The 12,669-nt window shown below is 41.1% G+C and overlaps 1 protein-coding gene across 3 annotated transcripts in view; it reads left to right on the top strand.

Moving 5' to 3' along the window:
* The window catches only part of PRPF4 (pre-mRNA processing factor 4), a 17,703-nt gene that overhangs the window by 2,898 nt on the left and 2,136 nt on the right, over positions 1–12,669 (top strand). For 2 of the 3 annotated variants that reach the window (XM_017530352.2, XM_017530351.2), the window contains exons 3-13: positions 711–897; positions 4,590–4,677; positions 5,075–5,154; positions 5,327–5,420; positions 6,212–6,306; positions 7,764–7,822; positions 8,263–8,386; positions 9,732–9,821; positions 11,969–12,091; positions 12,203–12,310; positions 12,402–12,520. In XM_017530352.2, the coding sequence (XP_017385841.1) occupies positions 711–897; positions 4,590–4,677; positions 5,075–5,154; positions 5,327–5,420; positions 6,212–6,306; positions 7,764–7,822; positions 8,263–8,386; positions 9,732–9,821; positions 11,969–12,091; positions 12,203–12,310; positions 12,402–12,520 (1,167 nt within the window). Of the gene's footprint in view, positions 1–710; positions 898–4,589; positions 4,678–5,074; positions 5,155–5,326; positions 5,421–6,210; positions 6,307–7,724; positions 7,823–8,262; positions 8,387–9,731; positions 9,822–11,968; positions 12,092–12,202; positions 12,311–12,401; positions 12,521–12,669 lie in introns of those variants that run through there. The other variant, XM_017530355.2, reaches the window with a different exon arrangement.

Raw genomic sequence — 12,669 nt, 5'->3', positions numbered from 1 at the left:
TTTTTGTATTTTTAGTAGAGACGAGGTTTCACTGTGTTAGCCAGGATGATCTCTATCTCCAGACCTCATGATCTGCCCGCCTTGGCCTTCCAAAGTGCTGGGATTACAGGCATCAGCCACCGCACCTGGCCAACTTTTTTAACTTTTTATGTTGTTTTTAAACAGAACATCACCACTGTACCTCTCATTTTTTATCACACTTGTATTTTGGTGTGAGTTTCAGAAACTATTGCTAGATTATCCAGAAATCCTTATTGTTGTGAAACTCTCATTTTCAGTGTAATTATTTCCAGTTTCCTAGTTAATTATTTGTTAAGTATTCCTATACCAGGACTGCTTTAGAGAATAAATATTTTTGGCCACTGTTACAATAATGTTTCTATTACATCTTCTAGAAAGACAGCCTAGTTAACTCATTTGCAAAAGATGTTCTGTACTCTTACTTTCTGGTCTCAACCAAGGTGTGTGTTTATATAGGTGTAAATGAAACAAGGGGTGGCTTGAACCATTTTCCTCCCTTTTGAAGCTGTGTCATTTAGATTTAGGTGTTTGGCATAATTTAATAAACTGAAAAACAGTAAAGTATAAAATGTGTAATATATTAGACAATTACCTTTCCCTCAGGGCACACAAAGACTGCGGTTACTAGAAATTATTTCTTTCTCTATCAGAAGAAGATCTGCTGATGTTGCCTGTTTTCTTTTTAATAGGAGAAGTGTTTGAGATTGAAGAGCACATCAGTGAGCGACAGGCAGAAGTATTGGCTGAGTTTGAGAGAAGGAAGCGAGCCCGGCAGATCAATGTCTCCACAGATGACTCAGAGGTCAAGGCTTGCCTTAGAGCCTTGGGGGAACCTATCACACTTTTTGGAGAGGGCCCTGCTGAAAGAAGAGAAAGGTACCCTTTCTAAATATTTACTTTTTTCTTTATTATAATCACAGGGTTCTAGTACAAATTTCGGTTGATCTTTTAGTTGAAACTTTAATAGAATGTCTCAAATCATGTTAACAATATCTTACTGTGTTTATATCAGTTAGCCCATAATCTGTCTTGGGCCAATTTTTACTCTACTATTAATGTTTCTTTTTTTTTTTTTTTTTTTTTTTTTTTCTTTGTTTTTTTTTTTTTTTTTTTTTTTGAGACGGAGTCTTGCTCTGTCACCCAGGCTGGAGTGCAATGGCATGATCTCAGCTCACTGCAGCCTCCACATCCCAGGTTCAAGCAATTCTGCTGCCTCAGCCTCCAGAGTGGCTGGGATTACAGGGACCTGCCACCACGCCTGGCTGATTTCTGTATTTTTAATAGAGACAGGGTATCACCATATTAAACTCCTAACCTCAAATGATTCACCCAACTTGGCCTCCCAGAGTGCTGGGATTACAAGTGTAAGCCACCACACCTGGCCAGTTTTTCTTTATAGACTGTGAAGAACATGCTAACATGCTCCCTTGCCTCCCCTCCCCAGTGTGAGTTTTGAATTAGATAAACATTTGTTGTTGAGCTTTGAAAGTTTAGACATCAAATACATTCATATCAGTGACATAAAACAATGATAAATGTTTTTTGGATTTTATTGAATTGGGGTACCATTCTCGGATAATGCCCTCTTGGGATCTGAAGGTTGCAAAGTCATTTAGTTGTGATCTAGTCATATACAATTATGAGGAGCCCCTCTGATATCTCTGTCCACTCCCTCATCTCTCCTTCATCATCCAGCTTATTAGAAGGGTTTTTTGTATTACTCTCTTGAGGTCCTTACCCTTATTTACTCTTCAACCTGCTGCAAACTGACAGACCCCTACCACATTAAAATTGCTCTTTGCTAAGGTCACCAACCCATGTTTACTAAGAATAGCCCTAGTATACTGCCAGCCACTCCCCCCTTGAAATAATCCCTTTCTTTCACTCCTAAGACCAAATCCTCTTGATTTTCTTCTTCTCTCACTAGCTAATTCTTCTCACTTACCTTCTAAATCTCTTTTTCTCTGCCTACCGTTTATAGTCTGCCTTCTCCTCCTCTTGCCCTTGGTGATCAGATCTACTTCCTTGGCATCATTCACTGTGTGTGTTCTGATGATTCCCAAATCTATCATAGCTCAGGTATCCCACAGGTACTTCAAACTTGAGACATGTGAATTGAAATATTTCCCCGCCTCTCTCCTATTCTCACACAGTTCTTAGGTAAAAACCCACCTAGCCTCCTTTTTAATACATCAGCAAAATCTAGTCTATTCTACTTGCAAGATATACCTCCAATCTATCCTCTTTGTGATATCTTTACTGCTTTCAAATCTGTTCTGTTGTGATAGCCCCAGACATTGTGTTAATTGCTTGCTTAAAATCCTAGATTGTCTTCTCATCCTTGTAGTAAATACTCTTATCATGGTCTGTAAGGTCTCAGCCTTACCTGTACCACCCTTCCCCAATTTACTGGAATATCCACATTGGTCCTTCCAGAATATGCTAGCTCTTTTTATGTCTTTCCACATAATTGGTCTCTCTTTGTTGCTCTCTCTTGCCTTTTAGAGCCCCCCTCCCCCCCTTTTTTTTTTCTGTGACAGAGTCTTACTCTGTCACCCATGCCTGGAGTAGCCTGATCGCGACTCACTGCACCTTCTGCCTCCCAGATACAAACCATTCTCCTGCCTCAGCCTCCCAAGTAGCTGAGACTACAGGCATGTGCCACCATGCCCAGCTATTTTTAGTAGAGACAGGGTTTCACTGTATTGGCCAGGCTGGTCTCGAACTCCTGACCTCAAGTGATCTAACCACCTCGGCCTCCCAGAGTGCTGGGATTACAGGCATGAGCCACCGCACCTGGCCTTTCTTCTTCTTTTTTTAACCTAGATCCTTGTCAAACTTTATTCTTTTGTTTCAGCATAAATGCCATCTATTCAAAGAAGCCTTTTGTCACACCTAACCCCCTCAGTTCTCTGTCATAGTATGTTATTGGCCTTTTCAAAGGGTATGGTTTTTTATTGTTTAATAAATGAGAGTAAATAAGAGGCTGTTTTTTCCACCAGCAAAGTCTATCTTATTCATTATTATGTTCCTTAAATGGATCCTTTGAGTCACTACCACTGCTGTCTGAATTTCAGTCCACTATTGTGACATACGGAGTTGCTACAACAGTACTGTCTGATTTTCCTGCCTTCCTGCCTTTATTCTTCCCTTTTAATTCATTCTCTGTACGTTTTCAGGGATCTTTCTCACCCGTAAATGCTCCTGAGCAAGGCATTAGCAATTCTTTTTTTTTTTTTTTTTTTTTTTGAGATGGAGTCTTGCTCCGTTACCAGGCTGGAATGCAGTAGTGTGATCTCGACTCACTGCAACCTTCATCTCCCAGATTCAAGCAATTCTCCTGCCTTAGCCTCCCGAGTAACTGGGACTAAGGTGTGTACCACCACACCCAGCTAGTTTTTGTATTTTTAGTAGAGATGGGGTTTCACCATGTTGGCCAGGATAGTCTTGATCTCTTGACCTCGTGATTCACCTGCCTCAGCCTCCCAAAGTGCTAGGATTACAGGGGCATTAGCAATTCTTTGTGACCTGGCCCCTCCTCACATTTGCAGCCCTATTCTTCACCAGCCCTCTTCTACGTTCCACACTCCAGCTAAACTGAATTATTTGTGACTGCAAGCCCAACATGTTTTACTTACCTCCAGACCTTACTTGATTAAAGAATCAGCATTCCTGATATAACCATCTGACTTTTTCTGGTTCTTGACCTGATTAATTGAGGACTCAATTTAGATATTATCTTTTTTTAGTGAAGCCTTCCCTGATCCTCTAAGCCTAGTTAGATGACCCGTCTATAGTACCCTCTAGCACACTGTGCTTACTGCTGTCCTGATAGGTAATATAATGTACTATAGTTTGCCAATACTCTGTCTTTTCCCCAGGACTAAGGTACCTGAAATCCAGAACTGATTCTTAGTCATCACTGTACAGTTAGCACCTGAGTCAATATCCGGTACATTGTGACACTGAGTGAAAGTTGGCAGTCTTCACAGACCAAGTGGTAGCAGTGTAGGGGCTGGTTGACTCTAAACTGAATACAGTAATTGCTTATAGTTGGATTTTGGGAATTTCCAAATAGAGACCACTGAAAGAAATCTCACTGGGATTTTAGGTGTCCCCACTTGACTCTAAAGAAGGTTTCTGGAGGGCCTGGCATAGTGGCTAGTGCACGTAATCCCAGCACTTGGGAGGCTGAGGCAGAAGGATCGCTTGAGCCCAGAAGTTCAAGACTTGCCTGGATAACATAGCAAGACCTTGTCTCCATAGATAAATTTAAAAATTAGTCAGATATAGCAGTGTACCTGTACTCCCAGTCACTCCGGAGGCTGGGGCAGGAGGATCACTTGAGCCCAGGAGGTCAAGGCTGCAGTGAGCCATGATCGTGCCACTGCACTCTAGCCTGGGCAACAAGACCCCATCTCTTAAAAAGAAAAAAAAAAAAAAGGTTGCTAGGTGATTTGAATGGTGAGAGAATAGTAGAGGCTTGTTCCCATCTTAGATGTGCGTTTTTACAGTCTTATCTCAACCATGTTTAAATTCTGATCTTTTTTTTTTTTTTTCTTTAACAGGTTAAGAAATATCCTCTCAGTCGTCGGTACTGATGCCTTAAAAAAGACCAAAAAGGATGATGAGAAATCTAAGAAGTCCAAAGAAGAGGTAGAACATGTCTTTAACTTCACAGTGTAAACATGAAGAAAATGAGGGGATAGGTTTCTCGTTTTCTGCTTTCAGTGGTTTGGTCTGCTAAGATGATGGGGGGAAATGTCTTTGAAGGCTGTACCATTCAAGAATAATTGCTGAGTAGTTTTGGTTCCTTTGTAAGTATAAGTGGAGCTAAGGGAGTTTTCCAGTCAGGAAAGATTCGTAGTATTCCTGGTATAACCATCTAATTACATATCATAGAAAAATATATAGTAGAAAGCTATATGCCTGACATCATCCTATTACCTAATAAATTCACCTCCTTTCTGGACAGTTAAAATAGAGAAATGACAGTTATGAGAGGAGTAGAATGCTTCAGACTTGACCTTTCTGCTCTTAATTTGCCTTTCAGTATCAGCAAACCTGGTATCATGAAGGACCAAACAGCTTGAAGGTGGCGAGACTATGGATTGCCAATTATTCACTGCCCAGGTAAGGAGAGCTTCCAGTAGAAGAAGGAAGTGTATTTTTTGTGTGTGTTTCCTCTCAGGAACTGAGTGCTTGATGGTGACTGGGGTTGTTAAGTGAAATTGAGGGGTAGAGATACATGTGGGCCCTTGTTTACAACCCTCTTGTTCCTGGTGTTGATTTTTCTGTGTCACAGGGCAATGAAACGCTTGGAAGAGGCCCGACTCCATAAGGAGATTCCTGAGACAACGAGGACCTCTCAGATGCAGGAGTTGCACAAGTCTCTCCGGGTAAGATGCTCTCAGTGATTGTCCTACGTCTTAAAGATTCTTAATGTTTGATTTTTCTGCTTTGGCCCACCTCTGGGAAGGTAGAGGCGGCCAGAGTGATTCCTCCCTGCTTGAGTTGAGCTGTTGCGACATGGAAGGAGTCATCAGTTAACGTGGCAGGAGCTTACTGTGCTTTGTACTCAGCAGAGGCCAATGGTTCTGTTCCTTAATTCTCCCCGTTAATATGTCAAAGTTTTAGATTTCTCTGGCGTTTTCTGTTTATATTTAACTGACTCAGAAGTTGTGACTGTAGAAAACAACTGGACACAGTGGCTTATGCCTGTAATCCCAGCATTTTGTGAGGCAGAGGCAGGCAGATGACTTGAGCTCAGGAGTTTGAGAACAGCCTGGTGAACATGGTGAAACCCTGTCTCTACTAAAAGTACAAAAATTTGCCAGGTGTGGCATGCGCTTATAATCCCAGGTACCTGGGAGGCTGAGACAGGAGAATCACTTGAACCCGGGAGGTGGAGGTTGCAGTGAGCCAAGATCGTGCCACTACACTCTACCCTGGGCGACAGAGCAAGACTCTGTCTGGCAAAAAAAAAAAGGACTGTAGAAAACAGCCCAGAGTTTCAGATAACTTCATTTATCAATGTACGTGTCTTCTAACAGCAACAACAAAACCACAGAAGAATCTTGGGATGGGTTAAAACCAAAAAGTTGCTTTGTTCTTTTTATGGTGGAAAAACTAAGGAACTCTTAGGTTAACCTATTAATGACCACCGTGTGTGTTTTTTTTTCTTTTTAAGTCTTTGAATAATTTTTGCAGTCAGATTGGGGATGATCGCCCTATCTCCTACTGTCACTTTAGTCCCAATTCCAAGTTGCTGGCTACAGCTTGTTGGTAAGTTTCATTTTGCAATGACATTTTTTCCTAAATGGGGAACAGGTTCAGGAAAAAAATCAGTGTTTGTCTTAGACATCTATTTCTACATTCTCTTTCTTTCCTTCTCATGATCACACCAAACTACAGATGCCAGCGCTCTACCTGTTGTATAATACAATGTAGCCTTTGTTCAGCTCTTCTCACTATTCACCAGTGACCCCAGAGATCCATTACACAGAGCACTCTGTCACATTCTTGACACTAGTGTTTTGGAGCAGGTCAAGTAGTGAGTTTATGGACCACCTAGCATCCATAACTCAGTCTAGGTTTTCTTTTTCAGTTATGTGACCTCACTAAGATACTTAATCCCTGTAAGCTTCAGTGTCCTTATCTGTAAAGTGGGACGAGGTAGTGTTTGTAAAGCATTTTGCCTTGACAGTGCCTGGTATGTAGTAAGGACTCATTAAACATTAATTATTGGTTTATCTTTGTTTTAATTTTTTTATCACCACATATGCAGAACACTCTTAGGATATGGTAACTTTGTTGTTTTGTTTGAGTTTGTTTTTTGTGGGATATGGCTATCTAATGAGAAAGGAAACTTTGAGCATTGAATGCACAGGAGCTAGTTGACTAGGCAGACCTTGAGACTGCTTCAGGAGAAAACCAAGGGACTGCACAAATCAGTCCACTCACCACCCTTATCACCCTAACTATAAAGGGTAAACGATCCTTCCTGCCGTAGCTGCTTCACAGATCTGTTAGAAAGATCATTTGAGGTAATAGATATAAAAGTAATTTGTTGAAAAATTTCCAAAATAAGAAGTCTCTTAAAAAGTGTAAGGCCAGCCAGGCACGGTGGCTCACGCTTGTAGTCCCAGCACTGTGGAAGGCCAAAGCGGAAGGATCACTTGAGCCCAGGAGTTTGAGACCAGCCTGAGCAACGTAGTGAGACCCTGTCTCTACAAAAAAAAAATTTTTAATATATTTAATTTTAAAAATATTAGCTACTCAGGAGGCTGGGGTGATAGAATTACTTGAGCCTGGGAGGTTGAGGCTGCTGTGAGCTGTTATCACCACTGCACCCCAGCCTAGGTGACAGAGTGACACCCTTTCTCAAAAAAAAATTTAGTACTTTGTAATCAGCAAAATACTATTCGTATTAAGGATGGTATCACTATTAATATTATTGGATCGTTTAATTTGCCACACCTTCCCTCAAAAATGGATCCAAAAGTTAAGGAGAATGACAACCTGTGCAGGGTTATTTATAGTCCAGTAAAAGCCTCTGGTTGCATGCGGGCTGGAGGTGGCTTTTTGTTCTATAACCTTCCAACTATAAGGCTTTTGTTTTTTGGTCAGCCATTGTAAAGTTGATTGGGGGTGAGAAGAGATTGTCCTTTAGTAATGTTACCAAGGTACCTTTTCCTTCCCAGACCAATCCTGGCTGAGATGCTTTCCTTTGTATTTGATAGGAGTGGGCTTTGCAAGCTCTGGTCTGTTCCTGACTGCAACCTCCTTCACACTCTTCGAGGTAAGTTGGAGTCTTATCTAAATTCTCAGTCTTTTTCCCAGTGCGAACTCAGAGAAGCCGTAAACTCTGCTTGACGCTTAGACCCTGTACACACAGCATTAATTCTTGATTTAATTTGGCTTGGTTTTCTCTGGCTGCAAGACTGGACTATCACAACTTTATACATGTTCACTTTTCTCTTGTGTCCAGTCACACTCTGGCATTTTGTCATCTCTAAACCAAAAAACACAATGGGTTTTTCTTTTTAACAAAATATACTTTAAATATTAGCTGAAATTAAAATAGTTCATGTTTTAGTAGTTGAATAGTCACTTTAATACTCTGTATGTCCACATGTTCCCTAGTATATACTTAACTGTGATGTTCATTATAGTCTGTATTTGTACACAGGTTATAAAGAGGCAGAAACCTTATAACTTTCATCTCTTACACTCCTTTAGGACATAACACAAATGTGGGAGCAATTGTATTCCATCCCAAATCTACTGTCTCCTTGGACCAAAAAGATGTCAACCTGGCTTCCTGTGCAGCTGATGGCTCTGTGAAGCTTTGGAGTCTCGACAGGTGAATATCACTGTTCTGTGGTACATACTGCCTTCACTAAAGTAGACATTTAATTGGTTGGCCCTCAGGACCTCAGGTTAAAAATCTGGCATTTGGGCCAGGCAGGGTGGGCACACCTGTAAGGCTGAGGCAGGAGAATTGCTTAAACCCAAGAGGCAGAGGTTGCAGTGAGCCAAGATTGTATCACTGCATTCCAGCTTGGGCGACAGAGCAAGACTCCATCTTGAAAGAAAAAAAATCTGGCATTTAACCCCCAAGGTGGTCTAAGAATCAAGGTAACTTAGTGTGCAAATGAAATAAGGGAAAGATTTCATTCTTAGGCCTTTTCTTACTAGAGGAGTTATGTCAGTTTTTTCTTATCTGTTAACTTTGGATCTTGATTTTTGCCTGTAGCCTAGTGACCACTATTTCCTAGCTCCATTTATTTCAGAAAGACCAAGCCCGCTTCCTACATGATAGATTAACAATGCACTAAAGATGATATTCTTGGCAGTTCATTGGTTCTTAGTAAACAGCCATAGGGGAGAGGAAAGTGGGGTTCTGTGTAGCAGTATTGCCAAGGAAATGACGTCTCCTCCCAATAGCAGCATCCTTTACCTAGAGTATATTTTCTAGCTATAACAGGTTTTTAAAATGTGTTTATATGATTTTTTCCAAAAAAAACTTTGGAAGCACCCTGTTGACCAAAAGACATCTGAATTTAATTGCTTAGTTTTCTTTCTTTGGGAAAACATATGAAGGTTTTTACTCGAGAATTTTTATAAGAACTAATTATTGTTTTTACTCTTTGCCAGACAGGGTCTCACTTATGAGCACAGCGAGTTTTAATTGGCTTTGGTAATACTTAGTAATATTTATTCCCCTAGGGCTTTGACTTGTTCTGTGTATGCACATTGACAGAGTTCCCTTTTTAATTGCCCTCCTTAGAGTTCATGTTTATTTCCTTTTGTTGATGTTTCAGATCTTTTTGTGGTTGCTAGGTAGCAGAATTTAATGGAGTCTTAGTCTCACCAAAAGGAGACTAAGCCTCATCTCTGTTTAGGAGTTTCTTTTTCCATTTGGATCTTGGAACAGGCCTAAATCTGAAAAAGTTTTATATGTAATCCATTTGTACCAAAACTATGTGATTTCTGTGTCCTTTTATCCCCCAAAGCATGTTGTCTTTCTAGAATCCAGGTACTCCTTTGGGTGCAGAGTGACTATTTTGCTTATTGTGTCAAAGTATACAAGTATAGTTACAATTTAGCCTCTCATGTTGTACAGAATGAGTATATCTGCACAAAAGCTAATATTTCATGAAAATTTTATATCTGTAAAATTGTTTATATGTTTGATTTCTTTTCAGTGATGAACCAGTGGCAGATATAGAAGGCCATACAGTGCGTGTGGCCCGGGTGATGTGGCATCCATCAGGACGTTTCCTGGGTACCACCTGGTGAGCCATCCTGTTATTTTTTTATCCCTACAGGCCTGTGGCATCTTGTTAACCCTTTATGGCTATCTGCCAGGTAAATGTTTAGAGCAGAGATTTTCAAGTAGAATTTTCTTGGGCTGCAGGGAACCAGAATCAGAGAATGCTTAATATAGTGAGGGATAAGTATATTTGCCTTTTTTTTTTTTTTTTTTGAGACAGGGTCTCGCTCTGTCACCCAGGCTGTAGTGAAATGGCATGATGTCAGCTCATTGTAACCTCCTCTTCCCAGGTTCAAGTGATTCTTCTGCCTCAGCCTCCTGAGTAGCTGGAACTACAGGCATGTGACACCACATCCGGCTAATTTTTTATTTTTAGTAGAGACGGGGTTTCACCATGTTGCCTAGGCTGGTTTCGAACTCCTGACCTCAGGTGATCTGCCCACCTTGGCCTCCCAAAGTGCTGGGATTACAGGTGTGAGCCACCACGCCTGGCTGTATTTGCCTTTAAATTACAATTAATCTGAAATTTCAGAGTTACAAATTGCCAGAAAACAAGGATTTTCACTCTTGACCACTGCTACAGGTGTACAAGCCTCCCTTCCTGGTTCTATAAATTCAAGGAGGCTAGAATCTGTTAGAAAACTTTTCCGTTAAGCTATAATTTATATACAGTGGAATGGATTTATTTTAATGTACAGTGATAGCAGTCTTTACAAATGCATACTGTTCCTGTGACCCAAACCCCTGTCAATGTAGTGAACGGTTCCATCACCCCAGAAAGGTCCCTCATGCCCTTTTCCAGCCAACTCCCACTTCCAAAGCAACCCCTGATCTGATTTCTATCACCATAAATTAATGATGCCTATTCATCCTGTATGAATTCATCTTGGCAGGCTTTTACTCAACATAACATTTTTAAGAGGCATTCGTGTTGCGTGTATCAGTAATTCCTTTTTATTGCTGGGGCTCATTATTTGTGTGACTGTACCATAGTTTATCCATTCTCCTGTTGATGGACACTTGGGCTGTTTCCAGGTTTGGGCCAGTCAGAATGCAGCTGCTATAAATATTCTTGTACCAGGTCTTTTGCGGACATGAGAACAATTGCTGGGTCACAAGGTAGAGTTGTTAGGTGTATATTTAACTTTTTCTAAACTCCCCACCAGTTTTCCAAAACAGTTACACCATTTTACATTCCCAGAATTCTGGTTATTTCACGTCCCTGTTAACATTTGGTGTTGTCAGTCTTACCGTTTTGCCCAATCTAGCAAGTGTGTAGTGATATCCCATGGTGTTCATTCTTATGACCCTGATCACTGTTGCTGTTGAGTACTTTGTCATATGCTTTGCCTGGTTTTTTTAAATTGAGTTTGTCTCTTTTGTCTTTATCTCCATGTGCACAGTCAATTCTGCCACTGTGTATTGAAGAGACTTTCCTTTGTCTGTTGGAGTTGTTTTAATACCCTTATTGAAAATCATCTGACCATTCATGTGTGGGTTATGAGTGATTTGTGTATCCCCAACATCCAATTAAGGGCCTAGTAAGTGTATAAATGCTTGATGAATGAAAAAACATAACAGTGGAGGACGAAAGAAGGCAACAGAGTCTTTTTTGGACCATTCTTGGGGAATCCGGTTATTAAAATAGCCACTAGGTTGTGCATGGTGGCTCATACCTGTAATCCCAGCACTTTGGAAGGCCAAAGTGGGCAGATCACCTGAGCTCAGGAGTTCGAGATCAGCCTGGCCAACATGGTAAAACTCCATTTCTACAAAAAACACAAAAATTAGCCGGGCATTATGGTGCACACCTGTAGTCCCAGCTGCTCAGGAGTCTGAGGCAGGAGAATGGCTTGAACCCGGGAGGTGGAGGTTGCAGTGAGCCGAGATTGCACAACTGCACTCCAGCCTGGGTGATGGAGTGACACTCTGTCTCAAAAAAAATAGGCATTAGAGGTTTACAGCTATTCCATGGTTCTTAGCACCTAAGACAGATAAGCTTAGTTTTTAAGTTATTGTTTATGTCAGAAAGGAGCTTCCTGTTAATACGTTTCTATGAATAGTTTCAGAAACATTAATAACTTAAACTATGATGACTTATAATACCTTGTGTGTTGTAGAAACTGAATAAATACCAGCTGGTTGATTGTTAGTGTGATTTCATTTTAGCTATGACCGTTCATGGCGCTTATGGGATTTGGAGGCTCAAGAGGAGATCCTGCACCAGGAGGGCCACAGCATGGGTGTGTATGACATTGCCTTCCATCAAGATGGCTCTTTGGCTGGCACTGGGTAAGGCTTCTCCCATATAGCCAGGGGCAGCTCAGTACTCTCACCTCTTGTGTATGCCTGCTTCCGCAGAGAACTGGATTCACAGTGTTCATTTATAAATTATTTTATCAGGGGACTGGATGCATTTGGTCGAGTTTGGGACCTACGCACAGGACGTTGCATCATGTTCTTAGAAGGCCACCTGAAAGAAATTTATGGAATAAATTTCTCCCCCAATGGGTAAAATAAACACAGTAAATGAGGGGTGAAAAGGGGTTCTTGGTTCAGAAAGTACTCTACTTCTAACTTCAGTACTGCATCCGATCCACAGCTATCACATCGCAACCGGCAGTGGTGACAACACCTGCAAAGTGTGGGACCTTCGACAGCGGCGTTGCGTCTACACCATCCCTGCTCATCAGAACTTAGTGACTGGTGTCAAGTTTGAGCGTAAGCTTTCCTCCTGGTTTTAGGTCTAAATGACACAGACAAACAGGATGTGTTTCTCTGGAATGCAGGCCAGGCTTTAGCTTAACTGAGAAGTAGAACAGGGGAGAATTTGACCAGTGTTAAAGGAACAAATTCTTTTTTTTTTTTTT

This window comes from Cebus imitator, unplaced genomic scaffold (genome assembly GCF_001604975.1).
Source record: "Cebus imitator isolate Cc_AM_T3 unplaced genomic scaffold, Cebus_imitator-1.0 Scaffold64, whole genome shotgun sequence".
In the NCBI taxonomy this organism is placed as follows: Eukaryota; Metazoa; Chordata; class Mammalia; order Primates; family Cebidae; genus Cebus; species Cebus imitator.
This window is presented reverse-complemented; position numbering and strand designations above follow the sequence as displayed.